Source organism: Ammospiza caudacuta, chromosome 8 (assembly GCF_027887145.1).
Source record: "Ammospiza caudacuta isolate bAmmCau1 chromosome 8, bAmmCau1.pri, whole genome shotgun sequence".
NCBI lineage: Eukaryota > Metazoa > Chordata > Aves > Passeriformes > Passerellidae > Ammospiza > Ammospiza caudacuta.
In genome coordinates, this window is record NC_080600.1 from 14,515,762 (window position 1) to 14,530,416 (window position 14,655).

At 48.1% G+C, this 14,655-nt stretch overlaps 1 protein-coding gene across 1 annotated transcript in view; it reads right to left on the minus strand.

Annotated features, from left to right (window-relative positions):
* Nucleotides 1–9,830: 9,830 nt before the first annotated feature.
* The window catches only part of TMEFF2 (transmembrane protein with EGF like and two follistatin like domains 2), a 125,105-nt gene continuing 120,280 nt past the window's right edge, over nucleotides 9,831–14,655 (minus strand). The window contains exons 10-11 of the mRNA XM_058809575.1: nucleotides 11,370–11,456; nucleotides 9,831–10,966 (exon numbers count right to left, since the gene is read on the minus strand). Coding sequence (XP_058665558.1) covers nucleotides 10,870–10,966; nucleotides 11,370–11,456 — 184 coding nt within the window. The 3' untranslated portion in view covers nucleotides 9,831–10,869. The remainder of the gene's footprint in view (nucleotides 10,967–11,369; nucleotides 11,457–14,655) is intronic.

Consider the following 14,655-nt stretch of genomic DNA (forward strand, 5'->3'; position numbering starts at 1 on the left):
GCTGTGGGCAAAAAAATAGAACTTTCAGCTGTTTAACCTTTGTCATTACTGTTAAAAATATTTAAATCTGTAAGTGCTTGAGGGGCAAGGACACAGGCCCTGCTGTCTGCAGGGGAAACCAGGAGCTGCAGGACGTGTCCTGCACCCTGTCCCCTCCATAAGGCTGGGAATGCTCACTCCCCATCCCAGCTGCCTGCTCCTCTCCTGAACCTGCTCCTCATGCCCAGGGTGCTCAGGAGCTGCTGCTGTCAGTGCTGCTTGGGAAATCATTCTAGAGCCTCACATTCAGACTGAACTCAGGTGTCCCCACAGGGAAATTGTCCCCACAGGGCAAAGCCAGCCCCTTCCCAGGTCAGTCACAAACAACCCAAGGGAGCACAAGTTCTGCCATGTACTGCCCTTTCCTTGCCTTTTGCTCCTTCTCCTGTGTCCCTGACATTGCAGATCCTGCCAGATGGAATCCCACGGCCTGCTTACCTGTGCTTCCTGACTGGGGGATGTGACAGGCTGTTATTTAATCCTTCATCTTGTCCTCTCACACAGATAATGCATTTCTGAAAGCTGAGTGCTTGAAGCAAAGCACCCCAGTGCCCTGGGAAGGTGTGGCACCCCCGTGGGCATTTCTCAGGGGCAAGAAGGGTTTGGCCTCAGCCTTGCCAAGCTCCCTGCAGGGCTCCCCTTCTCCCTGTGCTGCCTTGCTGCTGCTTGGGCTTCCCTGCCCCTGCTCTGGCTGCTTGGCACCAGCACACCTGAGCCTTGCAAACCCGGGGCAGACTTCAGGAATGCAAATAATGTTCCCTGTGCATCCAAAGCATGTCTCTAAAAACCTTTCCCTCTTGTTCCTTGTTGCCCTGGAGGATAGTTACTTCAAAGAGCAGCCCTGTTGCCTGGCATTTCAGTTTATCTCATTACCATTGTGTTTGCCAAGCCAGCCAGCTTTGCCAAAAACAGAATCAAGGTTGTTGGCAGCTCTGGCTGGCTCCATCTTCACCCTCTCTGCTGGCAGAGATGCTAATTTCCCCATGATTGCAAACGCTGCATTCATCTTTTGTGAATAAGCCGTGCCCACAGCCACACCATAATGGCTTTAAAATCCTGGCCTGGGCCCCTGGGCCCCTCTGCTCTGCTCTGCTGCCCAAGGCAGGGCTGATGGAGGCTGCTGGATTATTCACTTGCCACTCCTTTGGCCCAGGGCAGCAGCTGGCTGGCACCCACAGCTGGCAGAGGGCCCAGGGGAGGAGCTGGGGGAGGCACAGCCGTGTAGATGGATGGACGGACGGACGGACAGTGGGTGGGTGCAGGGATGTAGCCACCATTCGAAGGTCGTTTGTCACATCAGGGACTGGTCACAAGAGCAGAGGTGAGAGCTGACACTTTCTGGCTCCAGGGGATTCCCTGGGCTTCAGGAAGACTCAGAACAGCCTCAGGACACCCTCAGGATGGCTCTAATACGATCTGATTTCCCTCTTGCTGTCTTGAGTTGGTTGCAACAAGCTCTGTGTAAATTTTTTAGAAGTCTTGGGTGCAAAATGCTGAGCTGGCAGTGGTGTGGCACAACCTGAGCACTTGGTGCTCCTGCTGGCATTGCCAACATGGTCAGAAAGGGACAGCAGGCTTTGGGATTGCTGCTTAAAATCAGTTTAATGGCTGAGGATTATTTTATAATTTTTTAATGTCCCTAAAATGAAGCACACCTCAAAAAAAATTAAAATAATTAGCAAATCCTGGATCTATTAACCAGAGGTGAGCAGCACCTGCAGGGATGGGTGAGCTGGGGTGGACAGCCACATCCCTGGGCTTTACACTCCTGTTTAGGATGGGCCTGCCCCAAGTGATGCTCTGGCTGTTGCTAAGCAACAAATGATGCCTGCTACAGCCAATATTGCCCTGTTGAAGGTGTGTTTGCAAGGAGCAGTCTGCTGTGGGCATGTCATCAGTTTGCAGGTGTATGGATTTGCATTAGTGGCAATAAACTCTGGCAATGCTTCAGAGTGGAGTTAAAATGGAATACAATGTGGCAGGAGGATCTTGTGCAGCAAAAGCATTAAGCCCTCCCCTTTGTTTAATTGGAACTTAAAGCTGGGATATCTTACTCACCAAGATAAATTAACAGTGAATCAGGTTACAGAATAAATTAACAAATTAAATTGGGTTAGTTGGAAAGTTTAGGAAGGAGGAGCATTTGTGAGCTGCTTGCATTACAAACACAAAGTCTTGAGCTGGAGGGGAAGGCTCACACAGAAATAAATGTGTGACTGTCCCAGAGCTGCTTTGATTCCCAGTCTTTATCAGGAAAACACCGGACCTGCTCTGACCATGAATTAGCACCCACAACAGGGAAGGCTTTTGGCTGCTCATCTTCTTCTGGTTTTGTGACTGGTTGCCAGAGATTTGCAGGGGATAGGGCTCCTCTCATGGGCCATCACAAACTCCCTTTTTCATATTCCTGAGCTTCTTTTCCTTCCCTTGCTTTGTTCCACCAGCCAGCACCTCACCACCGTGCCAGAGAACTCCCCTGTGCTCCTTCACTCACCCTGGGCTCCTCTGCAGGGCACAGCAAACTCTCATCTGATGGCAGCAGGGAGAAGGGGAACTGGGGCAAAGTATTTTAGCTGTGTTACTTTCAGGTGGTTGCCACATCTTTTCTAATTAAAATAAAATCATCTTAGGACTCCTGAAATGAATATTTGGTATAATGGATTCAGAAAGTGATGAAAATGTTTTCATTAAATAGTGAGAGAGGGAGAGAGACCCTGCAAGGCACAGCATTTTATCTCAACTCTCTAATAACATTAATAAACTCTTTAATCTTTGTCACGTTTATGACTTAATGGCAATCCTTAATGACATGACAGACAAGTTAGGGCTGCCAGGTTCCTTTAACCTATAAGCATTCATATCCTTCCCAGGATTTTGATTAAGTGGAAAATTCCTCTGCGAGGGGCTTTATTCTCCTTGTAGATCCGTGCTCTGAGCTGCCAAGCCCTTCACTCTGCCTGCCCCAGTGTGTGCCACGAGGTGTGTGTGGTCCAAAGCAGCAGATATGCAGGGGGAAAATAGTATGGATCATGTAATTATGGAGCTGCACAACAAGACAGGCGCAGCTGGGGGCTGACTCCAGCCTTGGGATTTTCTTTTTTATTTTTCTCAGTAATCTGGCAGTTTCTAACCATCAAGTTCCTGACTAGAAAAGCTAATTGATATTCCTTTAATGTAAGGTTTCTGCATTTAATACCCTTTATTTATTTTGCTTTGTTTTGTTAATGTTACATCAAAGTGCAGCCTTTCTTCCCTCTGCTGCTGGGGCTTGGACCCAGAACATCCATTTTGGCAGCTGCCACCCCAGTGTTCCCAGCTGGAAGCAGAGGGATGCTCCAGTGGTGGGGTGGGTGCAGAAAAGGGTTGTCAGTGGCGGCTTGGTCCCTCCTGGGGAGCTTTGGCAGGGCTGTGGCAGCTGCATCCCTTCCCCTGAGGCACCTGCAGCACCCAAACCCAAAGACCTCAATGTGGGACAGGTGTTATTCCATCCAAATTTGGTACACTGTCATCTGCTGCACACACAAGTACCAGCTTGGTGAATTCACTCCTGTAAATGATAAGCTGGAGCCTCTTTGGTTGCTTCTCAGTCACGTGCCAGCAATAAAATGAAGAATTACCCCTCTTTTATTTGCATAATTTTGATGCTGTCAAAAGGAAGAGACAATACTCATGTAGCATAAGGAGAATTTTTAAATAGAAGCATTACAGTTTAAAACACTAATAAAGATAAAAGCAAAATAAACACTGGAATTTGAATTTAGAGAATGAGAGAAGAAAGATTAGGCTGAGCTGGTGGAGTAATGAAGGTAGTGGCTGGTAACAATTTTTAATAGCACATTAATGCTGAATTACTTTGAAATTTCTGCAGGAGTCGAGATGACATCCACATAAACACCAAATGAATTCCAAATGATTGGTATTATCATAAAGAGCACCAAATGAATTAATAATGATGGAACACTTAAACTAAAACGTTATCTTCCCTAATCTGTTTTCTCTTTTACGCACTGCGCAATTCATTTTTAGCCAACTATGACCCTTTCTTTCATTTGTCTTTTAATTTAAAAACATATATATTTATTTTTGCATGGGTGTTCTGCTCCTGCACTGCTTGAAGTGGGACTTGGACTGGTCCATCGTCACAACAGTTTTGTGTTGGCCTCAGAAAATTTCAGCAATGCATGGGAAGACATCTGGACACGAGCCTTATCGCTGGGAAAATGACTGTGACTAATAAGAACAATAATAATAATAACCATTCCCTCTTGATGGTCCCACATGTGCACAGACCTCAGGGCACCCTTAGCAGCGTTTAATAAGCTAAATGGCTCGCTTTACAGTAAGGCAATATGTCTCCCCTCCCATGGAGGAGCCCAGGAGGAGAGGAAGATGAGCTCGCAGCTGAGATCAGTGAGCAGAGGTCTGGGGCTGGTTTTGGGTGTCCCAGAGCCCCAGCCCTGCTGCCTCACACTCTGTGTGGCTCTTTGTGGTGCTCCATGCCCGTCCCATGGGCTCCTTGGCACAGCCTGGTCAGGGACAGCATCCCAGCATTGCTGCCCGGGGCAGGGCTGGCCCCGGTGCCTCCCCACGGCCGGGCCGGGTGTGCACGCTGACATATTAGCAGCCAAATGACATTTAGAGAGCACAAGTCTCACTCTCTCCTGCAGGCCAAGTAAATATCATTAGTAATGATATTAAATCTCAAATTGTGCTGCTGCACTATGGCAACCACTCGGCAATTTGCTATTGCAGCTTGTTCCTAACAATTACTTTCATAGACTTTATTTCTTGGAAAACTATTACTGACCATAATCTTCCGCGTGGCATGCTATGAAAAGAAATACTAATAATAATAAATTAATTAAAGGAAAAAAGTCAAGCCAGCTTCCAGAGTGAGGGTGTAATGCTGCCACGAGGCTGGCATGGCAGGTTTTGGATTTTTTAGGAAGCTGGCAGTGCTGGGAGCTGCACAGAGAGCTTGGCAAGGCACAGCTCTTCTGCCTTGTTATTCTTTGTGGCTTTGATGCAGGAAGTGGTGCAGGGAAGTCAGCTGGAGTATCCATCACACAAATATAATTTTATTTTTCTGTACAAAATGAAGTTTTTGCATGTGCATGTGTATTTATTAGATCTATGAGTATGCAGGCATATCCATGTGTGTGTATAGGGTACGTGTGTGTATACACACACACACACAGGTGCGTATATATTTCTCCATAGATGTATTTATACATCCATTTGTACATTTACACATCCCAGGCTCTCCATTTATCCATTTGCACACCCCAGGCTGTCCATACCCGTGTGCACTCACACACAGAGCCCCTGAGCTCCTGGCAGCTCCTCCCTGCGGCGCTGCTGGCTGTGCCGTGCCCCTGGCAGGCCAATGGCCCCACACACGGGCTGAGCCCCTGTGACAGAAGCAACATATAATTACATTACAAATTAACTTGCAAATTCTGGCGGTGATGTACTCCACAGGAAAAAAAATAAAATCATCGGTTTCGTCTTCTCTGGTGTCTTGTAGCCGGTCCCTCCAGCACGCTCTGCATCTGTCAGGATCCGTGCCCTGGGAGCACTAATCATTTTTATTAACCATTAAACAAGAAGATCCTTTTTATTTGAAAATGTAAAACATGCAGGAAGCACTATCTATAGCCGCTAATTCAGGTCACATTACACGGCAGTGCCTCACCTCTGTGCTCATCCTGCTCCGCCGAAGCGGCGCTGCCGTCGGGGCTGAGCGCCCGCGCCGCATTTCCAGCCCGGATCCCACCCCTAATAATTACACTTCTTTTCCGAGTGACCCCACGTAAACCGAGCCCCTTTTAAAGCTTCTCTCGTGTCAGGTTTATGAGGCGTTCCTGCACTTTCTGAACGTTTTTTGTGGCTTTTCCTCCGGGCAGGGCGGTGATGGCAGCGCGGTCCCGCAGAGCGGGTGGCGCTGGCTCGGTCACCTCCGTGTGCGGGCACTGCGGTGACAGCTCCAGCGCCGGACCGCGGCTCCCAGAGCCCGGAAAATCCAATGGGAGAGGGACTGACCCCAAGATCCCCCCGGGGTGTCCGTGCTCCCCGAACTGAACGGAACGGGGTCCCGATATATTGACAAAGCGGCGGTGGCGGTGCCCCCTCGTTAGCATTACAGAGCGGATTCCTCTCATGCTTTTTTTCATTCTGCAGCTTGGCTGCTGCTGTGTGAGACTGCGGAATATTTTACTGCCTTGTGGCTCGCATTCAATACGGCAAATAAAAAGGAAAAAAAATAAAAAGCAAAGTTGACAAAAATCCTGCTTTTTTTTTTCCTTCTTACATGCATCTCTGTTTTTAACAGCCCTCCTGCTGTAACAAAACTGTTAATTAAACTGAAACTGAAATAAATTAAGCTCACCTAATATGACAGGCATTTGAAAGCAAAGCATCAGTGGAAGGGCTGGCAGGGTAGGAGCTGCTGCGTCTGTTCCTCGTGCCCCTTCTGCTTGCAGGTGCCTGCATTGGTGGCACTGTCAGGGTGCAGCATCCCAGGTGCTGTGTGTGTGTGTGGCAAAAAAAAGAGATTTTTGACTTACATGTCAGAGAGAGCATAGTGTAAGAGGCTCCATCAGCCGGGCCGTGGCCTGTCGAGACCAGAAATACACCTACAATATTTGTATTATTTATATTTTTAATAATAATAGTTATAAGTTACTCTAAAAACTTAATGTGTGATTGCCCAGTGTTTCTTCATCTCCCTTCAAGTTTAGCTGAGGTTGTTGATGATTCTGGAAAAGCCCCACCAACAACAGCGCTACACCCTCAGCTTGCCTTACAAACCTGTGGGGGCTGCAGCTGCCTGATGAGCAGGGCTGCAGCCTGGCCATGCACCCATAAATTAAAGAAAGGGCCAGGCTGGCCGAGGCACAGCGCTGGCTTTGATGTGCAGTAATGAAACTCGCTTTTAATTCGGGCTGTAACTTCCATGCCGCCGCAGAAGCGGGAGCTGGGAGAAGCCGCATGCATAATCAGGGGTGAAAGCAAGGATGCGGCTGCGATGTGTCTGATGTTGGATGAGAGGCAAGATAGCCTTTAATCATTTTGTTTTCAAAGAAGCTTTAGAGAGCTCTTTGAAGATGAGGCTTTCTTTGAGGGCTGCTTCTGGAAAAGAGGAGGCGGCGATAGACGGCACGCGCGCCCACCTGCCCGCTGGGTTAACCTGGGCATGGGACACACCTGGGCATCCCTGCCCTGCACGGCTGGCACAGAGAGCCTCTGCAAAACCAGGGCTGCATGTGCTGGTGACACCCTGATGGAGCAGGAACACCTCTGTTCTGAGCTGTTAGAACAGGGTGTCCGGCCTCCCTTCATTAATTATAATATTTTTGTAATGATAATGTTCTGTAAATCATGTCATATTATCTTTGGATGAAAGGGACTGATAATGAACGTCTGATCAGGCTTTAAGGAGAGGCACCATAGTGGTGAGGTGTCCTGTAATGCAGCATTTGGGGTGGGAAAGGAAGGGTGAGGTGTGTGTCACACACGCCTCCACAATGCCCCAGAACTGCAGGCAGTCAGGATGGTTGCTGCAGGTGAATTCCCTGTGGGCTGGGATCCAGCCCAGCATCCCAAGGCACGAAGGTGTTGTACACATCTGACCACCCCAGGCTGGGGAGGGTGAGAGGCTCTGCTAACAGCATGCTTGGCTTTATTTTGAGGACTGAGGTCGGGATGCTGTTGTGATAAATGCATCACGCACAAAATAAGAACATAGTTTCTTGCTCCAGGAATGTTACAGGCTGTTCCTTAGGGAATGGGTGTGCCAACAGTCCTATTTTTAACTCATAATTTTACCTTTTATACCTTTCAGTGTGGCTTGTGGTAAAACAACAGCCAGGAAGTAATTGTAGGCTGTTGGGCCATGTGTGTTGCTCCAAAGCCATCACACTGAGTGTGGAATACTGGTATTTTCAGTGTTTTTGCACATTTGGTCATTTAGTGTGGTTTTTAAAGTAGATGAATGCTGGGGGTTGAGGTTACTTGCAGTTGTCATTGTGCCATGCAGAGAAAGCCTGTGAAACAGCCCAGACAGATGAATTACTGCCCTCCCCAAGCACTGAGTCTGTCTCCATGGGCATGACAGGCACCTTGCTCTGTGCCCAGGGCTGCTGAAGCGTGCACTGAGAGCAGGACAAACAACACCACATTTTCACCCCTGTGTGTGACTCCAGGTGGAGGAGCTGGGCTCTGCCTGGGCGCATGGCACAATCCTCACAGCCATGGCTTTGCCCATGTGCCCAGCCCACCTCCCTGCATCCTCTGTTCATCTGCACAGACATTGCCACGTCTCGAGTTCTGGTCAGCATGAGGGTCTAACAAACACACATTTTCCAGACCCTTCAGAAAAGTCCACATGTCCAAATTTGCTGTGTTTTGTAGTTTCTGCAAATGTCTTTGGTATAAATCTCCGTTCCTGTATGTACAACCCCAAGGCACTGTTACTGTCAGACTGTGTGTCCGTGCCAGCGTGCTGAAGGTTAAGTTTGAAAGACCAAAAGAGGTGGGACCTGCCCCATGTGTTAAAAGGAAAATCCCTTTCTCCTCTCTGCCCTCCTGTCTGCATCAGGTATTTGAACACTGGCCTTGCTGGGGAGGTGTGAGGCTTTGTGCCAGCCCTGCAGCTGGGGATGCAGCTAATGACACCTGGCAAATGCTGTTTGGGGATTAAATGTGCCACTGCTCTGTGAAAGGCAGGCTCATAATGTTGGGAAGTTTAGAGACAGTGTGTCGGACTCCTGTTTTCCCTCCTAAGTGATGCTGTGCTATTTTTGTCCAGGCCAAACTTTGCCTTTTTAAATTAGGTTTATTGCTATAGCTCCATGGCAATGTGTAAGTGCTAATGTTGGGGTTTTGTATCTAATGTAAGCAATTGAAATAAACAATCCAGACCTGATATTCCCAGTGTGGGGACTGACACTGACATTTGGAATTGGCTCAAAATACATGGTTTTGATGCTTGTTAGACTCCAACTCTTTCTCAGGAAGCACAAAGGGAGGGTGTCTGCAGGGTAGGGCTGCGTTTGCCTCTTTCAGCCTCATCCTCAAGCTGCTGCTGAAGTGCTCCTCCTGCAGAGGAGCTTGCTGCCATGGCTCTGTCAGGCTCAGCAATGGAGGGGTCTGAGGAGGGACAGTGTAATGCCACTTGGGCATGAGTTACAGAGCTTGCAGAGTCTCCCTAGAGGGGGCCCTGTGCCACCAAACCTGTGCAGTGCAGAGCTGCTGTGCCTGACCTGTGCCCCTTGTCAGACCACCCCGGCTGAGCTTGAATGTGGGACACAAAACCCACAAGGACTGGACAGGGAGGAGGAGTATCCTGCAGTGGGTTTGAGCCTGGAAACGTCCCTGTGGTGCAGCCAGCCAGGTCACATCTGCTCTCAGCCTCTACTGTGCACTCCTGCCCCACTCTATCACCCTTCCAATCTGAAAACAAGGATCCAGTATTGGAGCTGGGCTGAGGGCTGAGGAGCCGGGGGTGGCTGCATGGCCCCCTCTCCTTCTGCCTTGGCCCAGCCTACAGTTCCAGGGAGCAGGAGGTCCCTGCAGGGCCAGCACCCCAGTGCCAGAGAGCTGCCCTGTGCCATCCTCTGCCCCTCTGCCTGTGCAAGCACCGCTCCCACTCCCATCAATCAGCACAGACCAGGTGTCTGGAGGCATCTCTTGCCAATCACCTTTTATTACCTTTAAAAAGCCAAGAAACCCAGAACAAGACAAAAACTGAGACTGTGTGAACATCATGCAATGGATTCACTTTAAAGCAGGCTGGGGTAGGGAGGGGAAGACCAAAGTCATGTTAGAGGAGCAGTACTGCTGCACCCATGTGTGACGGCCAGGCCGGGTGGGCTGTCACTGCTGGGCTTGGTCGTGGCTGCTGTGAGTGACCAGATGGATGCTGAAGCAGGAAATGGAAACACACTCATGAGACATCATCCCTGGTAAGCCCAGGTCTGACTCTGACGTGGTGATGGCACTGAGAAATACTCCTAACTCTTGTCTTGGGCACGTTCTGCCTGGGCAAAGTCTCTCTGGAGAGGAGCAGCACAGTGACTGCTCTTACAGGGCTCTTTAGCTCAGTTCTGCTACTCAGCTCAGGCACTCAGTGCAGGGGATGTTATCCAGCAGCAGTGATGTTACCCCACTCTGCCCTGCAGTCTCACTCTGCTGTATTCAAAATTCACAGCACAAACCAGAGCAGAATTACCTTCTGGAAAGGATGTGCTTTGGAGACTTTCAGCTATCACAGAAATAACTTTGCATCTTGTCCATCATGTGGATGTGGCAAAACACATGCCCTTATTTTCCTGAGGTATAGCCAACATTTGGGTTCATTACATTTAATGGAGTAGGGTCACCCATAAAGTTATTCATAAGGTATTTTCTGAGTGTTTTTCACCTTCTCTTTGAAAAAATAAATTATGTCTGCATGTTCACGAGGTGCAAATGGGACTGGCATTTCAGCTGTTATTATGTTATTAACTTTTTTAACCTAATAATTTTCAATCAAGAGTGAGAAGCAATTTTCACTCACTCCAGTGACCAGAGCTGGAGATTCTGCCAAGTGTTCTTGTAGGGTTCACCTTGACAGACACCTAATTCCATCCCAAATGGAAACGTTACCCCCGACACTCTCATTGCGGTTACCGAGAATTTCCATTTCCCCTTCGGTTAGGATTTAATTTAGAAGGCAAAGACTTCCTAAGCTATGGGAGAGTAAAGATAGATGGCATGGGAGAAGAAGGCTGATGAAATGTAGTTGACTCCGGATCTGAAATATTTTATCCCTCCTCAATGTAGGTTAAATTATTCTTCACCTTTCCCACATCCATAATTGTCGCTGATCTTGGACCAACTCAAAACCCTACTACTGAGTTCAGTAGACTCAAAATTGCCACTAGAACTGGAAAAAGAAAAAAAAAGAGACTTGTTAGTGTCCATACACAATATCCCAAGACTATACACAGCTATGAGATACAGCAAATTTAAGAAAGGCAATTTTTTTTCTCATCACTGAGTATTTATTATATATAACAAATACATGAAAAAGAAAAAACTATATTGTGTGATATAAATAGTTTATTTACATTACAGAAAAACATCAAGACAATGTATACTATTTCAAATATATCCATACATAATCAAATATAGCTGTAGTACATGTTCTCATTGGTGTAGATTACCACAAATGCAAGGCAACATGTGTAGATCTTGTCTTAATCTTTTGTCTATAATACTGTATTTTGTAGTCCAAGCTCTCTGCAGTTAGTTTTGCCATTGTGGAAACATGCGCTCTTTAAATTAACCTTGTCGATGCTCTTGTTGTGTTGTCTGAACTGTAGTGCCCTGTGTTTTGCTTCTGTCTGTGGATTCTGTTGCTCCTGGGACATTTCCTGGAAAAGAGAGTTGTGAGAATACACAGCTCTTAGCAACACATCTGCTCCAGAGGTGGCAGGGGCAGCAGGGACGCGAGGGCGAGAGCGGCATCCTCCAGCCCTCAATGTGCTTCCTCCTCAGTGAAATGAAACCAGCTGCCACAAAAAACCCCCACCTCAACCCCCAAACACATACTGTGAACAAAATTATAGCAAGGGAGATGTTTGGATTCCTGAACCCTGGACACTCCTGCTGCATTGCAATGATCCCAAGAGTACCGCGTTGTTCAGCTTTAAATAATGGGTTTATTTTGGGCGAGGTGCAGATGGAAGATCCATGGTCCATGGGTCCATGGCAAAGATGGTCCCATGCTCACCTGGCCAGCATCCCAGGTCTGTGAAGTGCCTACACAGTGGCTGCAGGGCCTGCCTTTCCAAGCAGACCCCTGAGTGTCCCTGGCAATGCTCCATGCTCAGCCCATGAGCCAACAGCCACTGCACTTACAGGTGCCTGCACTGTGCCACGGCTGCTTGGCTTGCTGTGGAAAGCACTTGTGCTGGAAAGCCCCAAGTCTGAAATTCCTTTGGACAGCTGCAGAGGCAAACCCCTCGTGTCTCAGGACCTCCAGTGTTCCTCAGCAAGGGCATGTTTCAACCTTTCACCTGCTGTGGGGATGCTACATTTCTCCCTAATGGAAAGCCAGTGGTGTGTTTCTGGTTTTCTCTCATGGAAAGGCACCCTCAGGCAGAAAGCATGGAGAAGTTTAATCCCAGGTGGAGGCCGCAGGATGTTCTAATCAGCTGAAAGCCAAAGGTGGTTATGGTAAAAACTGTGGGCAGCTGCACAACAGAGACTGAAACACTCTTGGGGTGCCACGAGAAGAGGCCCCACAAGACTCCAGATGACACTGGCATGGAAAAAAATTCTCTTTGTATGGGGCTGACTTGTTCTTCTGTTATAGGAGGGCTTTCAGCAGCATTAGGTAAAACCCTATGGGTTATGCACTTGGGAGAGCCCACCTCAGTGCAGTGAGAGCTTAAAGCACTTGCCTGCAGCTCTGTGACAATAACTAAGAGCAGAACAGAAATAAAAAAGGTCATTTTTTCCCCCGTGTTGAATGGAATGATGTTATAGTTTTGTGACGTCAACTGAAAGGCTAAACAGGAGCATAAGAACTTAGGAAACATTTTTAAAAATGCTGGAATACAATTATGTAAGTGTCTAGCAAAATATGGGTCAGACTGTCCCGACTTGCTTCACTTTTAAGCCACCAGGACCACCCCCTCATGAGAAGCTGTATGGCTGTGGGCTATATTTTGCCTGGTTCCTTCCTGGGAAGCAGTGAAGTAGGCTGCTCTCATTGCTCCAGGAAAAACCAGGCTGCCTCTCCTGCGCTCTCGGGGGTCAGGGCAGAGCTTTCATTACGGAACTGAGGCAGACTTCAGCCGGTCTGGGATCTCATGACAAACTCATTATTCACTGTGAGCTCCCTGGAAAGGCCATCAGCCTTTGGGAGTGAGGCAGGGAGCTGCTGTTGGCAAGCACAGGCTGGTTCCCTGAGCATCCCCTGGCCACTGTCCCTGCGCAGCCCCTCCTGCCCAGCCCGCACAGCCAGGCCTCCTGGGGCTCTGCAGGGACACTTGCATGGGCTGAGACAGCCCCAACAGCACCCAGGGCTCCTCCCTGAGCCCCCAGCATCTGGATTTACAGCCCTGCTTTGCCCCAGCACTCTGCCATTTAATGTAGGGTTAGGGAACCAGGGCACAGTGGGCACAACCAGACTGATTTTCTATGAAATGTGGAGTGGCCAGGTGGCTGGGGGATGATGAGGATGGCCAGCAATCCCAGGGGATGCAGCTGTGCATGGTGGATACCAACTGCTCCAGCTAGAAGCAAGGAGATGAACATCTCATGGGCACTTTCCCCAAACCAACACTGACAGTATCTATATCGTTGCTTCAAGCTCAAGAGAAATCAATTCAAATGTAGAGATTACTCCAATTAAGATGATGAAAAAGCATCTTTGAACCAAAAATGCCCATGTTTCAATTGTGCATTACCCATGGCTGGGAGCTTGGGAAGGCCCCAGGCTGCTTACACACAATGCTACAGCATTTACAGGTGGGTTGTGTCTGAAGTGCAGCAGGGATTCTTAAGGGGAACACTGGTGTTTAACCCGCTTTTGAGACTTAATCATCTGCTAAAACCGAGTGATAGGTTTTCCTTGGTTCTTAACTCTTTAATCAAAAGTCCTTTGTAGTGCACTGTGTGGGGGGTACATTCATTTATGAGCACAGCAGTTCCATCGATGTAAACCAAGTACTGGAGCACAGGCTGCCCTCCCTCCCGCCACTGAAGCTTTGCTCCCGAGCTCGAGTTACTCACAATGTGATTCATAGCAGGTAAAACACGTTATGCATTCATTTTTAATCAAGTTATTTCTTCACATAAATAAGCTGCTGTGACTAAACATTAGGGAAGCACTAAAAATGCAAAGCTGTAAAGAAAACTGCTGAGAATCATTATGACACTAGGCCATACCTATATTATTTGCCATCCTCCTTCACTTTAATCACTGCTTCTTATTTTGCTTTATCTCTAAGCTAAAAGTCCTTGGGCAGACTGTGCCTTGCTGTGCTTCTTGGCCTTTAGTTCCCTACTCTTCCACTTCAGAAACTTATTCCCACTGCTGGCACTAGTGATGAGTAGCCAAGCACCAAGTCACTTTAACCCCAGTCATCATCACTTCTGTGGTTGCATTTTCAGCTGAGTGCATCCTCTGACTCTGCTGGTTGTGTGGCTACAGAAATGGTGATGGTGCCAACTTGGAGGGCCAAGTGCCCAGGAGGCAGAGGAAGGGGCAAGGGCAAACCTCAGCTGTCAGCATCCTGTTTATTCAGATTAAAGTGTCTGTGCAACAATAGCCCCAAAAATAGCCAGGACTTGCTGAGAGCCTTCCAGCAACGGAGGACACCCCCAGAGATTTGCACCACTGTACAGGTAAAATTTTAAGAGCAACACCAGTAATGATAGCTGGGAGATTACAGTGGTAGTTTGGAGAGGCTCACATGGATGCAGTGCACCAAACTTGCTTGTTAATTAATTAGCGGAAGTTGCACTGAAATGAGCAGCAAAGAATTTGGCTGCAATGCCCTCTGAGTGAAGTTTCCCTTCTTTCTCCCAGGAGCCTGGCAAGGTGGTTTCAATACTTTCAAG